The following is a 19,395-nucleotide window of genomic DNA, read 5'->3' on the forward strand; positions in this document are numbered from 1 at the left end:
ATACTAGCACAAGAGACATCCTCCCATAGCACCACAGGTAAGACTTCAGAGGGTCACCAGTACACTTCTTTACTGTCTTTCTTCAACATAATCAGTCCCAGATCAGCCACCATCAGTAGTCTTGTTGCTGGAACCACCTGCTTTGCCATTCATATCATTACTATTATCAGTAAAAACAACTGTGGGAAATATAAAAAGAAAGCATTTACACGGGGACAAGGAACAGGAAGGGACTTAGTACAAGCACAGCCTGATAAAACGACAGGGCAAACCCAGCCTCCATACAAAGGGGAACTAAAGCCAAAAAGCCACATGTTCCAGAGTGCAGGCAAATCTCAACTAAGATTCTGCATCATGAAGATCAGTACTACAACATGTGCAGTAGAAAAATGTTCAAGTGCTTTACTGAAGTGATTTGCCATAACTTGTCATTTATTCGTACTTTTCTACCATTCCTGAATTTGTGTGGGAGGTTGAAAGCTCAAGATTTTAATTACCCAATAGCTTGCAAGCTATTAAAAGCAGCATATTGCAGTCACTGAACATGTCCACCTCCTGTCCAAGGCCTTCTCTCCAGGGGACTGGCAGTCAATCCTTCACTAACAGTGAAAACAAGAAATAGAACAGACTATCCAACACACCTCTCCCTACACATAGTGAGAAGTGGTGTCAAATAAAAGTATCAAAGCTCTCAACCACTTAAATAACTGGTTGTTCCAGAAGTACAAAGCAATTTAAAGATGGGGGAGGCACAGAAGCATGCCTAACCATCCAGAAGAGTTCTAAAACCCAAGATCCCTCTCACTACCATAACCCCCAAATTAAAACCAAGATGATGAAATTCTTTCAAGTCCATTCAGTAAACAGTAATTCTTCCCATCTACTGAGGCAGAAATCCTCCATAAACACAGCCAGGCTAGCATCTACAATTCAAGTCAAGTGAACTTCCTTCCAGCATCCACAACAAAAAGGCCCATTGGTATGAAATAATACCATGCCTGTTGAGTTTTTCCAAGATAAGATGCAGTAACTCAGCTATACCAAACACAGAGGAACTGGTAGAACTTGAAATCTCTTCTCCCCAGGTAAAGACCTTGCACAATAAAGCTGGCATTCATTCAAGGCACCAGACGATAAGGTGATCACCACCACAGCAACAACCACACCACAGCCCACAAGCAAGATTTCACTCTGTATCTTTTTAGAAACACTATCTTGACAAAAATCATTGACTAGTCAGCTATTTCATCTCAAGGATCAAGACACATACCAAATTATTGTAGTTTAACGAACATGTAGGACAGTGGAACAAGCACTGCCTATAATTCACAAGCTCTGTTTCAGACAGGCCCTTCCCCCAAATCCTGTATATGTTAGACAATCAGCTAGAAGCAAATCCTTCATTTCCATCAATAATATTCCCCTGACCAGTCCTGAATAGCCTTGATAGCAAATTAGCATTTCTATGGGCCGAGACCAATTTAGCCAATGTGCCTGTGTCCTTGCAGATTTTCTTTTACTTGAAAGTTGCTTTTCATTCTGTTGATTAACTGTAAAAAAACTGTCTCAATTTTTCTTATCATTCTCTCTTTCGGGGGAGGTAAAGGGAGAAAAGTTTCTTCATTAAGGGGAGAAGTTCATTCCAAAGGAGAGTTTAAGGGACATGCCTATATTTTATATACACACACATATACCCCACAGCGGTAAAAGTGTATGAGTCTCGGTAACAAAAAATACAAGATGAATATGTATATTGATGTTTCAAAAAAAACAAATTAATGTTTAACTTTCTCAGATACACTGACACGGGTTATCATCAGACCCCAGCGCATTCTGACCTGTGTGTACACAGCAGAGAACCATGGTCTTTGAGATTAAGCTTCCAATTATTACCTTACCCTCATACGTGTTTTTTTACTTAAACTAAGACAAGTCCACAAGACATAGCATTCACAACACTCTGACACAGACTTTAATAGGTCTGTAAAGGAGGGCAGAAGTAGCCTACAAAACCTTTTTTTTTTAAAATAGTAAATAACTTAAAAAAAACCACCCCAACACTTAGGAATTCCATTTTAATCCAGGCTGCGAACATTACAGCAAGAAACGAATCTATCCAATAGGAGAGCGATTTACAAAGCAATGCTGACTCTGACAGATGGAGCCTGGGAAGATATGTGCCAGCTGCTCTGTTAACAGCATTTTCTGCCCAATGCAGCAAACAGTGTTCATGTTGGCTCTAGACTAAACCACTCCCCCTATTAAAAACCAAAATATATATAAAAATATTGTTGAAAGCACAATTTTCAATCCTCCTGCCAAATCCAATAGAGCAGATGTCATAGTAAACATATATGTTGGCACAACACATTGTTAATGTCAGTTGTTATAGTCTGTGTATACAACCAAAATAGCATGCAACACTGAACTAAAATGACAGAAGCAGACATGCCCATGTGTCATTTTCACACAACCCTTGCACACTGAATTAGTAAGACTTCAAGACTGCACATGCAGCAAGCTTAAGAAATTTGATCCGAGTCTTATTTTCTGTGTTTAACATGATTTGGACAACACAAGCTCCAAGACAGAAATCACATCTTCCACCCCTGTAAAGCACTGCACACGTACATTAGCATGTACAGTTGCTTCAAAATTATGCTTTTAACTTCCTTGCAGTGCCTGTGATTTGCCTTATGACACCAAACACACAAATTTCTTCAGAGCTGACACAAAGCAGGCTCTGACATCAGCCAGAGCTCCAAATACAGACTAATGCCACCCTTAGATTGTCAGTCAGAAAGAGAAACCTTTGGCACTTCCATAGCAGTCTTCCTTCTTCAACACTAAGAAAGCTACCCAAGGCTTTGGAGCGTATTATTATTTCAGCACGCTAGACAGCAGATAATAGGGAATTAGAGAACTTACGTTCCATTTGTTTCCTTATATACTGTCTCTCAAATATTGATCTTTTGTTTTCTGTTTGTAATGGGGCTTGAAATTAAAATGGCTTTCTGTTTACTTTCTTAAGTGCCAGCACCCACCCACAAGTTTTAGCTCATCTAGCAAGGACATGCTCACTGATAAGTCAAAGACTTATTTTTCCCTTTTTTTTTGTGGGAATAGGAAGGAGGCACTTTAGCATTTATTACTTACCTTAATATCCTCTTTGTAACATAGTGGCAGCAACACAGAACCTAACTGGAGTAAAAAATCAGAACTGGGTAAATTTTCATGCCATGCAAGCCTTTGAATTGAGACAGCTTGGAGTACCTGTTTTGGGTCAAAGCTCTTCAGCTCATACTGTGTAAAAAAAGTTCCTTTTCATAATATCGACATCAGTGGTTCCTTCTATGGATTTTATTTACCTCTTCAGTTTAGTCTCAAGGACTGGTGAGTGCTCACACAGTCAAAAGGTTTTTATCTGAGTTTTGACAAATTAAACTGGAGGAATAAGCCCAGAATACTACAATAAATCTATATCTGAAGACAAGCAACATGCTAAAATTCGATGACCTTTATAGGTAAGCTTCCAAGACTACCTTTCTTTCCAGATCCTCACTCTCTAGTCCTCCCTACCCTCTAGGCAGGCCTGGAATCATACCACACAGCATTGAGCAAGCAAGGTTAAGACAACAAGATTTAGCATAAATGATCAAATTACAGCGTCACCTCAGCATGTCCTGGTATCACAGATTATATGCCAACAGTGCTCTGAACCCATACAACAGGGTAACCTCAACTGCTGTTTGCAAGACCGCTACATACTGAACGTCAGCATCTGCAAAAGGGTTGGTCCAAAAGCAAGCAGGCTCAAAGCTACGCTCTGCACCGCAACAAGTTTCTCCCACATGGAAATGTCAGAGATGTTGCAGGACAACAAAACAGGGAGGGAAGTGGGGAAGGAGAGCATGGAAAGTCATTAGCAGGCCTGTCCAGCTCCAGGAAGAATCTCAAGGCACTAAAATGTAGAGCCAAGAGTTACACAGGCCTTCTGACATCCAGCAAATGGCTGGACTGCAAGTGTTCCTAATTCAGGAAGAGTTCTCATGTTTAAGAAAGTCACTTTCAACACGCAGCCACTGCCCAGATTTTACAGTTCAGGCAGTCCCCAAGCATCACAGTATTTTTAAAACAAAGAAAACAAGAAAACAATGGTCATTACAGGGTCAAATTCTCTTCTCATACTTTGTAGCACTACACTGCTGACTGTTCAGTGTCTTGAAGACCAATATATTCACTCCAGCAGGAAACCAGCCAAGGGCTTGCATGTATCTCACAACACTGGTACAACGTGCTTAGACCAGAAACCAGTGGATCCCCAGTTTCGTAGTAGCTTGCTTCCCAGCACAAGGCATACTCTCACATAGCACAGAGGCTATGCAGTGATCTCATGGTAATAAAGTAATGGACTGCAATACAAGGACTGATTGTTTTTACAAGAACTTGCATGTAAGTCGAGAAAAATCAAACTAGTTTCTGTTTCTATCTGATCACATAAACAGCTGCTAATATTGCTTAGACTTTTCCATACTCCTGGACCTGACAGTACAATTTTTATCTGATAGTGGTTGTAAGCATGCTACATTCAGTTTCTTTTTGAAGAATTACTTTTTATTACGTTAAAATTTGAGCCTGTGGTTAGCAACAGCATTCCAAAACCTGACATACATAAGCTCATTTGAATACCGGGTTATTTCAATGGCAGCAAGTAGGAATTTAGCTCCTCAGAAAAACCCAAACACACACAACAGAACAAAACAGGTAGCTCAAGAGACTGGAGAAGAGAAGGAGAGGGAGAGAGGAATGGCTGGTCAATAATATACCACTGTTTCTTTCCCGCAAAAAACATGAACAGGACAGTAGGTAACAAAAAGTAAATGAATACCCATCAACGGATAAAACTTAACTTACAGAAACCAACAGGAGACAGAAAGCAACTTCTTCAATAGGAAATAGAGTGTCAAATTCAGGAGTGAGGGGGTTGATTTGTTTTTTTAAACAAAGTCCATGGAGAGACAGTTGCTGTGGTGTTAATTAGCACAGCGGCAATTCAAGTGAGTAACTCTTCCTAGAAATACAGTGCAATGCCTCTGGCAGACACAATTACAGCAAAGTTTTCTAATGCATATTGAAGTTCCACTGGTGTCTTGATGCTGCTCCTTCACATCATTTTAAAGACTGCTTCCCCTTCATGTACAATGTAGAGGAGGGCAGCTTTAGGCAGATGCAGGAGGTGCAGAGTGTCATACAGATGACAGCAGTGCTCGCGCTTCCAAAAAACCAGATGCATAAGAATAGTCAGATCCACATCACTCCCCGTCCCCGCCTTCAGTAGTAACATAACCCCTGAACTATTCTATTTCAGCACTTGTAGTAGGGCCACCAGGACACCTTGCTACTATCTCATCTGTAATCAGCTTGACAGATGAGTGGCCTTATTACAGCCACAGAGGAGCTGTGCTCAGAGAAACAGTCCTTTCACAACAGGAACATGTCAGCCACAGTTGCGTATCCACCCATACCCACACTGCCGTCTATCTGCACATCTGTGCGCCCCAGAGGAAGATGAGCACCTGCCCCCATCTAGTTAAAACAGAGGGGAGGCCAAGGGAGGACATGCGCAAGCGCGGCGCAGCATGTGGGACAGTATCTAGCATATCCAACTGCTTCAAAGCCTGGGATGGCCTCTCTATGCTGCAAGAGAGGCAGAAGTCGTCGTCCAAGTAAATTATATGCCAATTAAGTCTGCTGGCAAGGCTTAGCTACCAGAGATGAGATTCCTACTATGATGCGAGCAGATGCAAGCAAGCCCAGGACTGGAACAATTACATTTCATAAGCTCTTTTCAAAACTCTTTAAATTAAAACAGCAAGAAGTGGCTGTGTCGGTAGCAAAAAAGTTACATCCTAAAAACATGCTCTCAATTTTACCAAATAATATACAGTATTTACATGTAAATAAAATCCTGCATGAATAGGGGGATGGAAAAGGAAAGAATTTTTATACAAAAACAGCCTAAACACTGAAGATAAGTCTAAAGCAAAACTGGAGACTTGTCTTTTTACCACCTCCCCTCCTAACCAGCTCTTACAAGACGAACTGCTTTTCAGCTTCCCACCTTGTCATTTTTTTTTTTAAAAGGAAAATTGGAAAGGGAAAAAAACCCCACACTTTTCTATTCAACAGCTACAGAAGTTCGTTTTCCTAGTCACAAAAAGAGAATTTTCTTATCATCATGAATGGCCACATTTTTGCACCCATTATACTTAATGATGATGCATTTTTCTTAACTTTTGCAGTGGTTAGTTTGCATTTAGTCATTTTCTGAGGAGGCAAGAAGCTTGAATAATGAGCAAAAGATACTCACTTATGTTCTCTATTTGCATAACTCCTTCACAACTGCTCCATTAAACACCTCTTCCCCTCCAAGGCCAATTTTAAAAAGCGTCCTGCTTTATGAGACTGACAAGCATGACTCACAGTATTCCCCGCATTTATTCCCTCCGGCCTCGTGGGATGTTATACAGCCAGTAAGTACCTGCTTCAGTTCATACTCCCCCACTCCCAGTGCTGCTGCAGTAACCCCTTACAGCAATCTGGGAAAAAGTAAAACTACCTCTCTAGCTGTCTGCTGTAGATAGGAAGCAAATAGTAACAGTATTTACTTTTAATGTTGTCCTTCTACCATGCCACAGTTAGCAAGACAGAGTGGCTGAAGAGAGGCACACAGCAAAGGAGGGTTACACGCTCAACCTCCATTCCTCCTGTCCTTTTACTCTTACCAGAAACTTAAGAGTTGCTCAAGACCCTCAACTTGCTTTTCAGTCATCCTTCATACCATTCCCATCTTCTGTCAGCAAGGCAGAAAGTTATTCAACACAGATTATTTTATCAACTCTTAAGCCCTTCCCATGCCCAAGGAAGGCTCTCAAATCCCTCACATGTCCCACATTCAGGACCAAAACCAGCAACTTTTCTCCCCTCGGCAGAGGGTTAGCAGCCCACAGGTACCATATCCCTGCATACTTGGCTCCTACCCCCAGTATATGAACCTCTCTCATAATTACAACAAATACCTCCCTCTGCCTCTGGGCAGTGAATATTCACTGCAGAGTACTGACACGAGCTGCTTTTACAGTTCTTGTTCATGGATAGTAGGTTTCCAAAGAGTGAACATGTGCTAGAAAGACTTCGATTGACTGTTATCCTTCTCCATTGGTTTAAAGGACAGACTGCTAAAGAGGAATTAAATACACATCTAGAAATGACACTGCACTACTCAAGTGATACAAGACTTCTTACAAAGTAAGCAGCATTGTATAAGCCCAAGCTTCAATTACATCTATGGCAACAACAATTTTCTCTAACATTCAAAGCTAAAGACACCTTACAAATTAGATACAAAAATCTGTTGCCATTTGAGACAACATGTACTTGCAATGCTCCAAGACAAGTCTCAGGACTACTGCGGCAACTAGATCATTTCAGTGCTGGGAGAACATACGGTATGCTGCAGCAGGAAACACGCCCACGGTATTTGAAGAGAGCCCTTGTAGAGCCAAGCACTTCAAAACCAGACGCATGTTTTATCTAACACAGCTAAAGCCAGGAGTTTGCATCACAAAAACAACAGCTCCTCCCAGAGATTTAGAAATCCTGCAAGTCAGCCAGCAAATCAAGAGCCGAACAATCCCCAGCCAGGTCTCCAAGGATCTTGCCAACCTAAGCGCACTGATCCATCATATCTCTATTCGTTAGTCTGATACTCTCTGGACCGTGATTGAAGCATCATCCAAGCCACCTGCCACAAGGCCGCAGAGTGGGAACCCTGGAGGTTATAATCATATTTTATAAAAACCCTTCAGGATCAGGTCCAGCTCTGTTTTGTGGATACATACCTACTAACGTATGTTAACAGAACACCATTCCCCAGACACGTCCACCTTTCCCTCACTGTTAAGAAATCCAAAGCCCTCCAAGCAGAGACATTTTATTAAGCCCTTTCCACTCCTTGGTCTCAAAGTAACAAAAGGAACAGCTTCCTGAACAAGACAGATTTCTTATAAAGGAAAGGCCTGGCCGCATATATCTGAAAGGCCTCCTAAGAATTTAACTAGTAGGCAGAATCATGTCAGTCCCATTGCATACCGTGTCTCCCCAGCTGCCTTGTTTCCTCTATATCCTGCTCATCATGGCTTCCCTAAGTGGTTACAGACCAATTCACAGCCAAGGCCCTAGCTTCAACTCTGTGCCAATAAAGATAATCTAAAAAAGTAGTGTATATAAATGCCTTCAATAGCTGCAGGTTTCAAATTATTCAAACCCATGCTAGAAGAAGCTGTTTGTCTGAAAGGTATCATGAAAAACAGCTGCATAATTTAAGCTGCAAGGCAGTAAAATATGCAGTTAAATAACAGAAAGAGATTAATTAAAAGAAATAGGCAAGGGAGAAGAGGTTTTCAGACGAGATCTGAAACGAGACTGAAAGTCAATGAGGTAAAGAGCAAGCATGTGAGTCTTTGAGGCAGATGCTGTGATAAGAGCACTCTTGCATCAATGGCACCAAAAGACAAAGTCCACACTATTTTGCAGCAGGAGAAGAGTGAGACAACAGGTCTAGGAAAAGGCCTGGAGCACACAGACAGGAGACTTCAACAATGAGAGAGAAATGAGCAAAATGACATTAAGATCACGGGCTAGGAGAAGCACCTGTGAGAGAAAGAGAGAAATGTTGTCACTAGTAACATTTAGTGACATAGTAGTGACTGACATTATTAGATGTATGAATGTGAAAAGACAAGCCATAGGATGGCATTCTGCAGCTTACACGTTACTGCAGCAGTCTGATGCAAATGCCTGGACACCTTGTTCTTCTCTTGTCTATTTGTTTTATGCAGACGTTTTCTTATCTTAGGCTCCAGAAAACACAGAATTATTGCATGGGGACCACAGCGCAAGTATTAATTTGTAGCAGGCTTGCTGCAATAAAGTCAAGTAAGATGCTCAACTGACAGTGATTGCTGCAGAACAAATACTGGTTGGCGGATTTGCTGACCCCAAAGTACAACAAGGAGATCAGCAGATGAAAGTGAAGATATGCATCTGATGAAAGATTAGCTGGGGGAAAAAAGCCAACAAAAAAACCATGCTTAACTGATAAAGTATAGCTTACAAAAAACATTATCTTGTGAAACACTGGGGTGAAAGTAGCCAGAAGAGTCTGCACTCCAATTTTTTTCCCAGGGATATCAAAGAATTGTTATGCTTCAGGTAGTAAACAAGCTTTTTTTTTTTCTTGGAACTATTTATAACCTTAAGACCACCCAGTAAGAACATTACGTTCAACTCTAAGGATGTCAAACCAGCATTTGTTTTAGTAAGCCTCCTTTGCCCGAGTTCTGACAGGCCCCCCTGCTTTCTTAACAAAAGTAGGAACAGTACCACGTTTTACTCCTATTTGTCTTTGAGGTTACAATAAAATTAGGAAAGCAACGTGGAGCCTCTTCCCCATGAGTTCTTTAACTCCCCATCACTACAGTATCAGAGCCTCCTTGCACACAGAGCAGCGTGCTTGCTCTTTAACTTCTGCCATAGAAAGAGTTCACAGAGTTGATTATTTTGGGCTCTTTGGAGAGGGAGGAAGGAAGAGGGAGGGAAGACGCTATCACAAATATATCTGCTGTCTTAACATAAGAAAGCTGTACCTCATTGCAGAAGAGACAACCTTTACTGTTCTTTTAGAATATCCCACCATGGCAGAAGATATAGTACAGCACACATCATCTGCAGCTGTTATGAAGAGAATTTATCATAGGAGAGGCCCAAACCAAGAGAATTTTTGAATTTGAGAGCCTTTTTCACTTTGCCAAACCCAGCACTTACTAAACATATTTGATTGGGAATCTTAGACAAGAATATTATTAAAAATAAACTCACCTTGTAAGTAGTCAATCTTTTTCAGAGTAAAACTAATTTGTTTTGTCAGCTAAGCCAGCAGGTTGGCTACCAATTTCATCTCATGTTAATACAGATCATTGAATTTTACAAGTTGTATCTGAAAATGCTGCACTCATGTTTCGCTCCAAGCTGAAATTCTCCTGCATAGTCCCCCCACCTTTTCTTCTAAAATATCAGCATCATAGTAACAAATCTACACTCTGCAAAGCGCACATGGCTCCTGTTAACAGCATTAAGAGCTTGCATAAGTAATGAGTAACACTATTTGCATTCAAGCAAAGGTGGCATCTACACTCTTATTAATTAACCCAAGGAAAAAAAGCATTCCCTCTAATACCAAGAGGAGGAGTTGAGAGTTCTGCTTTCATTTGCTGTACAATAAATGGATTCCTCAAAGAACCCACCTGTTAGAAGTGCTGTATCTTTTATTTCACTACCTGGCCCTAAGCCGATGAAATGCTTGACTGAGCCCCTCCGGCGCAGTCAGATGGGCATGCTGACAGGCTGGAGGTGAAGGAGGAAAGGCACCTGCAGATAGCATCTTGCCCACAGAAGTCTGTTCAGGAGCACATCGTGATCTATTCTCCATAGCACCCTGGTCTTGGCCCCCAAGGGCTCTGTGCAAGTTTTGAGCTGCAAAGGGTTATTTCTACAACCCACAGGAGACATCAAGTCTCTCTCTGCAGCAGCTGCCTCACCAGCAAGGTCAGGAAAAGGGAGGAACCACACTGAGGCACCGTATCTACTATTACAAATTCAGCAGTTACTTCCCTTTACTTAGAGGTGAAGGGAAGGGAGGATCCCTGTGACCAAGCCCACTCGCCTCTGTCACCAGTGCTCATATTTAGTGGGGGTGGGGGGCAGGGTGTGATGGGTGGTGGTGGAAGGAAGAGCATCAGAGGAACACCGCTCTGGGTAGCACAAATACTAAAGAGAGCAAGAACGCTTGGGTAATTATGAACAAGCCTGGACACTGAATAACTGGGGGCCCACAAGTTATTTCCTACCAAGTAACAACAAATAAAAACCACAACATGCTCTTTTCGACTCCAAGTTACTAATTAAGGACCAAACAGGCACAGAGAGAGCAAGATACCCCCTTATCCCTCAAGGACGTCTTGCTACACCAGAACTGACACTTCATCCACACAGCTGCCGCCCTGTTGTTCTGAGGATAAATAAGATTTCAGTCACCAGAACTATCAACACAGACTGCTTTCACTAACGAGAAAGAGAACGGTATCTTCTAGTGCCTTTTCCAAGACAGACAGACCCACCAACATGCAGACAGACACGACTGTGAGCATTACGTAGCTGCAGAAGTTTGCAAAGCCAAAAATTAAAATCTCAAGGTTCTTATGAGAGGACATATGTAAAACCCTTAAAAAGTAATTGCTGCTAATGAGTTCAATGATGGTTTCAGGTGCACCTTTTCCCAAGGGATTCATTGCATTGTCTCTGTGGACACTGTCTGCATTTCTGCAAATACGCGCTTTTTCCTGTGTTGTAGTATAACAGAGGCAATTTGGAAAGGGGGGTGGGAAGGAACCCTTGTGCACAGCACTGGAAGTCCAAACAATCAGGTTCTGTTCCCAAATCTGACAGCACGTCCCTATATGACCTTCCTCAAGTCAGTTATGAATTCTATGCCTCCATTTATGCCTCTGTAAAATGAAGACAGTTCAAAATACTAAACAAAGATATTGGGAAGTTGCATCATTTTTTTTTGTTTCAGAGTTCGGGGTTTTTAGTTGTTAAACCTAGATCAGTAGCACAGATACTAACAGGAACTTTGCCCTCAGAGGTACAATGCTTCCTACTCGTACACAGCCTACTCCTGTACTCTTACCTTCATTACAATGCGATCCACTTTACGAGCCCCCCACAAGGCCCATCTAGTTTCTCTTAACCGTAAGAGCTACTTACTGCAACAAGCTCCCAGAGACCCAGAGGGAGGTAAGTATTAGACAGTTGCCCCTCCTACTCATGTCTTCTTTCCTCTTCCCAACAATTCCACAGGGCTGGGCACAGCGAGGGCAGCATGGAGAGCAAGGATCATGCTTAACATGCACTGACAACAGACAACGTGCAAGCTTCTTCCTTCCAACGTACGTGCAAGCAGAAGGGAGCGGACAGCGCTGCCTTTGTGGAAGCAGCAGTACGCACCTGTAAAAGCTTATCCCAATCCACTTTACTCTGCCTGATTAACACAGGCTGACACAATCATCCGCTGAAATACTAATGAAAAATGGAGCAGGAAGAGCAGCTGACATCTTGCTGGCTTCTTAAACCAAATGTACCAAAATTAATGGAAACATTTCAAATTTGGAAAGCTCGTCTTATAGAATCATAGAACGTCCTGATTTGGAAGGGACCCACAAGGATCCTCGAGTCCAACTCCTGTCCCTGTCTTCTATCATCTACCTCCTTTGGACACAAAACAGACATACAACACTCTAGGATCCATCTCCTGTATATACAGGGTAATCACTTCTCGATTCAGTGAAGTTGCACTATTGTCCTACTGCTGCTTTTGAGCTAAATATACAGCTGTATTTTCCAAAACACAGACAACGCACTGGCACAGAAGACCTACACAAGGCACAGAAGAGCTACAAGCTTAGCCCACCAACCTGTACCCAAATTATTATTGTTATTATTTAAAGAAAAAAAAAAAACAAACACACACACAGAACAGCCAGTGCCTTTTATACTGATGGTGAACATTTGCTCAAACTACCTTAAAAAAGAACAGTGTTTAAAAGTATAAGCTAACACCTTGTCTTAAAGAATATGATTTAAGCCTACAAAGGATAGTGGATGCTACAGCCATAATTTATCTTATTGCTCTCAAGCTCTCCAATTCTGAATTATATTTTGGTGTTAGAGAAAGTGAACTGGCTTAATTTGCTTTTTGTGTAATATGTTCCAAATTTAGCAATGAAACTAGAAAAAAAAATTCACCGTATTTACTCTCAATACAAACTAATTAACCTACGAACATAAAAGCATGCAAGATCTCACAGCACATAAAAGATTTGTGTTAGTGACAATTTAAGAAGTTTATCCTTTTAAAGCAGGTCATTTCCTGAATTAGACATTCCGAGTGAACTTCTTTGTACTGAACTAACCTAAGCCACTTTCCATACACCAGGCAACAAAACTGAGTGTCACATCAGTTACCAACATTTAAGGAAAAAGAAACACCACAAAAAAAAAGTTATTTCCTCTCAAATACATACTATCCACTGTACAGGAAGCGCAGAACATGCAACCTATCAAACAGAAAGGATTTCTATACGCATACGGGAAGATAACATAGGGATTTGTGAAACTTCTTGCAAGCAACACTCCTGCTCAATCCCACACATTTATTTTTCTACCAACTGGGAAGAGACTTCACATTTTCTGTAACAGGAATCAAACTGAAATCTGTCCCTGCTTTTGTCTGGTTTACCCAGAACAGCTTGTTCACTCACCGTTCAGTTTCCACATACCAGTTGGAAGCTACAAAAGGAAATAACATGACAACAAAAAAACCCCCACGCATTTAGGCAACACAGCACTTACTTCCTTAAAAGGTCTTTCACTTAATTTATTTTCTAAAGCTGCTAAATCTATCCACTAGAGACCATCAAGATCAGAATTTACACAAGTAGTACGTATTCCAAGCTATTCATTTAGAGGCTCTCACAGCCATATCAAAAATCATATTTGAGCTTAGGAAAAAAAAAATTACAAATGGATCTTCCCAAGTGGTCTAGAAGCAAAGAGACTAAAGAAATCTACATATTTGCCTATGCATAAACAAGCCTATAAGAAACATCCAATTTAGACAGTAAGGGAGAGTTGTAAGTACTGTTTTATACACCAGTCAACTGAAGTTGTTCAAAAGGAAGTCATCAGTGCAGCAACACTGGAGACACTGGTTTCCTGTGTCATTCTAATGCTTCATAAGCTAGTTATTGTAAATAAATTCATTAAAAACTGAAAATAATTCAATTCAGCCAGGAAACTGGCTGAAGAATCTCTCTGGAAGTTAATATTTTCAGCTGAAGAATCATAATTAGAACTCTAAGTGCTTTAACTCCATATTCGTACTGATAAAGTTCATACTGTTTAGGATACTGATGAAATTCCTCAGTAGTATCTTCAGCTTTATGCTACAGAATTTCAGATAATCTTTCATGGTTACGCATACACTGAAAGGGGCTAGTCCCAGATTTTATTTGCAGGCAAAAGGATTTGGGGAAGGCATTAGGTACTGGAACTTAGATTTATATGGCATCTATGAAGGAGTTTCACTGATTTCCATTATAAGACAGTTTCACCAGTCCTCCCCTCACTTAATCTCAGTGTACATTATTATAAAGGCATACCAATTCACAGGCAAACATCTCCATCAAGAGAGCAGAGTCATACCAGTATTCTAAAGAGTGGCAGAAAAAAACATCTAGAAATATTAAGAAAAATGTAATTTCTCTATATTTAAGAAAACTTACTTCAGGAGACAAAAAAGAGTTCCAGTTAAAGAGTCAAGGTTCAAAACCTACTCTTAAAACTGTTCATCTAAGTCTCTGATCTAAAAGAAAACAGGAATCTAATTTTCTACCTGCTTGTCACTGAAGCTTCCAACCAGAAACATAACAGATTTTAAATCTTGTCACAGATTAAATACAGTAATGTACTTATAATGCCTTTTTCCTTCTAGTTAAAGCCAAAATCCCCACCAATAACATCACAACTTCCTTCAATTACTACTTCTACATTTGGTTTCCTTTCCCTTTTTTCTGTCTCCCTCTCTCTTCCATCCCTCCCAAGACTGCCACCATACCATACTTTCCTTTTAGCACTGCAGATCTTCCTTAGAAACTTATTTGCTCTGCTTCTCCTGAATTCTGTTCCCTTCCTATCAGATAAACCTTCTAGATAACCAAAATACACATGGTCTGGGGGGCACACTGTGTTACTGCCTGGCATTCTGATTTATTCATGATTTGCCTTAGTAAGAAACTCCTTCCCACTTTTCTAAGAACAGCAATTTTCAACTTGAGAGTTGCAAATACTGTCATCTTTCCTAAATGCTTCAATAAAAGGATGCTTACTGTCAACAGAGCTACATTCACTGTTAAGGAGTAGAGTTCCACCCAGGTGAGGATTTTTCCCTTTCCTCCCCCCACTCCCCCTTTTTCTTTTTTAAGGAATCCCAAAAGGCATTGAAGACATATTCTCTTAAAAAAAAAAAAATCAATGCAACTTAAATTTTACCAGAATTATTCCCAGATTAAGTGAAAGAGACAAAACAAGATTTTCATGTTTTCAGATCAAAAAATATAGATAGTTTGAATACGGCAATGTTGGGGGTGGGAAATGACTTTCCTGCTTAAGTGAGCAAAGAATATAAGACTGAGAATATCAAGAGTTCTTAATATCTGGGTGCTATTACAATTACTGTAAATTGTTAGCACCAGCACTCAGAATAGTCAGACAAACTTGTTCCACCTCAGTGCCACAATGCGGAGTGGGTGACAGCACGCACCAAGTTTTCCTACTAAGGAGCACATAGCCTTTCCCACAGAAAGAGAGAAAGCTCTCCAAATTCAAAGCTATCCAAACTCAGAGAGGCCAGATTGAATCAGTTACATACTACGGGATACGCTACAATGCGTAGCCACTTCTGAACTATTTTAACACTCACTTCATGGCCAGGTTCTCTGTTCTAGCCTGCCTTTTTTATAAAATGCTCAATTACATTAAATACAAACACTTTGCATTATGTGTTGTTTAAGCCTCTTCCTCTCCTTTCCTTCCCATCCCACAATACACACACACTCCCAAATCTCATAACCCAGTGCCCTGTGTCATATTGCCTAATCCTGCAGTCGCCCCACCACAGGCACTGGAAGTATAATCTGTTCAGTAGTCCAACTGGAGAGCAGATGGCTTTGTATGAAGTGCTGATTAAAAAAAAACACCTCCATCACACATTAAAAAAAAAATATGTAATTTTATCAATATATTTGCCATTTTTACAGAGTGAATGTACAATGCGTGTACAATACAAGCGAGGTATACATTTTTCAAAGCTACTGCGCAAGTCCTCATCAGGAATTTTAGAACTCCAGCTTCCTTTCAAAAGGGGTAAACACAGCTGTACACAGATAAAACAGACCATACCAATCCCACACCCAGATGACCTTGATACTTGAAGTGAAAATGAGCTACCAAATTAAAAAAGAAAAAAAAAAAAGAAAAAGAAAACCCACCCCACATGACTGGATGGGAACTAGCTCAAGTGTTGGGATTTTTGGTTTGTTTGCTTGAAGAAAGAAAAGAGAAGATTTAGGACTCTGAAGAAAATGATGTAACTGAAGATTCTCTGTAACTTTCTGACACAGGGAAAAAGTCAGAAGCAGGAGACAGGTCAAAACTTGTGCCGCAATTACTATGCTCATGTATTTGTCATATTTCCCATGAGTAAAACCAAATGAACCTCGCCTCTTCGAAGCATTTATATCAGCAGCTTTCTTTGGGTGGAGCAAACAACTCGGAAGAGTAAATAGACATTAACTCATACTACCTCACATACCACAAGAAAAAAAAAAAGAAAATCTTAAAAATATGGCTTGTTAGGGCAGTTTTAACCCAAGTAGCTCATTAAAAAAAAAAAAAATTCACTTCATATTATTAAAGCTGCGTTTTCAAATTTGCTACTCCACTGCTAAAAACAGTAAGACAGCTTACCAACAATGATGGATGCCAGAGAATTTAATAACCTGTATTAAATACTCAGCAGAGATAGTCTAGCATTAGGTTCAACAAGTTCACTTTACAAGCTGCCTAGTAAGTAAAGGGGAGCTTATTTGCTTTTCCCTTTCAATTTTTTTAATTAAAAAAAAAAAAAAGTTGAATTTGAGCATCTGTGGATGGTTCTGTACCCATATCAGTATGACTACACATACAGAGTTATGTGCCGCAAATCCTGAAAAAATAATAATAGTAAATTGTGCTTAAAGTAGCTCCACAAAAATAGACTTAAAGCAAGGCCAAGGAGCACCGGCAGTCTAGGGGGGAAAAAAAAAAAAATCCACACCGACTGGCGGAGACACGCTACACCCCACGGAGCCTCTCCCAGCACGGGAGCCCCGCTCTGAAATTATCGTTGCAGGGCGTCTGAATGCGGAGCCGGCGAGAGGCACCGATTGCCATTTTGAATCCCCACCTCCCGCTCGCACGCCAGTGCCTGTGCACGGGCAGCCTCCTGCCCCCGCAAACCGCTCCTCGCGGCCCCGGCCTGGCCGCGGCCCCGGCGCACGGCTCCCGCCGCCGATCCCCCGCGACGACCGAACGACGTGATGTCACCCGCGTGCGGGGCCCCTTCCGCCCCCCGCGCGCCCGCCGCGGATGGCGGCCCCGGCGGAGCGCGGCGGAGGGGCCGCCCGGCACCCGCGCTCCACGTGAGGCGCGGGGGTTGCGCGGCGCGGCGCTGCCCGCCTCAGCAACCGTCACCAACCGCCGCCCCGGGGCCCGCCGGCTGCCCCCGCAGGGAGCCGCGCCGCCGGGGAGCCGGGGGGAAACCCGAGATACCGGGTCTGAGCCGGCCGCACGGAGAGGCTCACCGGCCCTCACGCCCCACTCGCCCCCCACCCCAGCCCGGGGAGGTCTCCGGGATGTGACTCATAATAAATAAATACAGAGGAAAAAAAAGGGGGGGGGGGGGACACACCCTCGGAGCCGGACTGACATAATACCCCCCTCCCTTCCCCTCCGGAGCGGGGGGAGGGAAGCCCCGCCGCTCGGCTGGAAAAGTTGAAAGAAAAGGCAAACCCGGGGGAAGGGCTGCGGGGCGGGGAGGCGCGGCGGGGGCAGCCGGCCGCCGCGCTGCCCCTCAGGCGGCTCCGGCCCCGCCGCCCGCACCGGCGAGCCGAGCCCAGCCGAGCCTCCCCGCCCCACCGGCGGCCCCGGTGCGCTGCCCCGCCGCCCCTCACCTGGATGTAGTTGTTTTCGCAGTAGTCGGCGACTCGAGTGAGGTTCTGGTAGCTCTCGAGCAGAGCCCGCTTGCCAGAAGGGATTTCCTCCTCTAGCAACATCTGCAACTCTGCCATTTTCCACCCCTCCGCATCGCTTCCTCTTGCATTAAAGAGACAGCGGCAGCGCCGGGCTCGCAACCCGCCTGGTATTGTGGGATTCCTCCTCGCCTCGCTTTCGTGAGCTCGCGCTTTCCCCACCCATCCTTCCCCCTCCGAGGGGAGGGGGGGAAATAATTAAAAAAAAAAAAAAAAAAAAAAAAGAGAGAGACGAAAAACCCCACCCCCGCGCTGCACAGCAAGCCGGGAGCTGTAGGCAGCGCCGCGCCCTGCAGGGCGCATGCGCGGGGTGCGGCGGGGCGGGCGCCGCTCATGGCCGCCGCCCGCCGCCGCCGCCGCGGGGAGATGGCGGTGCCCGGGGGCCGCGCGCCCCGCCCGGCTCCTGCGGAGGGCGGCGGTCGGGCTGTCGGGCAGTCGGACCGTCCGACCGTCCTTCTGGGCGGCTGGAGACGAGGGGAGACGCTTCTGTCCTTCCCCCGCTCCCCTCAAAAAAAGCCCCAGCCCCGGTGCTGCCTCAGGGCAGCACCTCTCTTCGGGAGAAGCCACAAGGGTGCGGGAGGGAAGCGCTGCCCTGGTGATCCGGCCTCCTGTCAGGCTAGAAATTTGTAAGATGACAACAAAGTTGTTAAAACGATAGAAGCATCGAGATTAGGGGTAATTCGTCCCTTCCCAGGGGGTTATCCCGAGGAGGAGGGAGAAATACTGAATCTAAGCTGTGTAGGCCTTTGTGAAGGCCTGCCCAGGAAATAACGGACAATTAGCACTTTTCTGGTCTCAGTTTCATAAGAAGAACCTAAATATTTGGCTGAGGTAAATACATTATTCCTGCCACGCTTTTACCTCAGTTAGTCATCGTTCAGGGCCGCCTCTGGTTGTTGCAAAGCTATGGAAGATAAGGGTCTAGTGATTATTTAGAACAATCTTTCTTGCATGTGTTTTTTTTGTAAGCAAAATCCTGTTTCTGTGATCATACCAGAAGGAAAGCCAATAACAGCAGGTGGCTTCTGTGCTGGGATGTCCAAGCCTGCCTTTGCAATGAGGAACAGGCCCAGAAGAAGCTGTCTCCGAGGCCCGTTACTCATGTCTTGGCTTTGTGCGCTCTGTGTACGCAGTTGCAAACGCCATGGGTATTAGTCCTTGCATTTTAGTAGTTGTCACAGAGAAACCACAGCGGTGAAAAGTGTGCACGTTTCAGAAAAAAATATTCTCAAACACATAAGAGCAGACTGCCTCATCTCTGCATGATCACCTGGTATTTCGCACGTCCTCTGGAGTCTATCTTCTGTTCGCAGCACTGAAAACCATTCTGGTCAGGATCCTTTGGTATACCAGTCTCTAAATCAAGGTA

The 19,395-nt window shown here is 43.1% G+C and overlaps 1 protein-coding gene across 12 annotated transcripts in view; it reads right to left on the reverse strand.

The window, feature by feature from the left end:
* The window catches only part of ABI1 (abl interactor 1), an 82,334-nt gene extending 64,105 nt beyond the window's left edge, over window positions 1-18,229 (reverse strand). For 10 of the 12 annotated variants that reach the window (XM_082318747.1, XM_082318753.1, XM_082318750.1 and 7 more), the window contains exon 1: window positions 17,949-18,214. In XM_082318747.1, the coding sequence (XP_082174873.1) occupies window positions 17,949-18,065 (117 nt within the window). In that variant the 5' untranslated portion in view covers window positions 18,066-18,214. Of the gene's footprint in view, window positions 1-17,948 lie in introns of all 12 variants that reach the window. The other 2 variants (XM_082318743.1, XM_082318749.1) reach the window with 2 other exon arrangements.
* Between the last annotated feature and the right edge of the window lie 1,166 nt (window positions 18,230-19,395).

The sequence above is a fragment of the Platalea leucorodia genome, assembly GCF_965183815.1.
Source record: "Platalea leucorodia genome assembly, chromosome: 1".
Lineage (NCBI taxonomy): Eukaryota > Metazoa > Chordata > Aves > Pelecaniformes > Threskiornithidae > Platalea > Platalea leucorodia.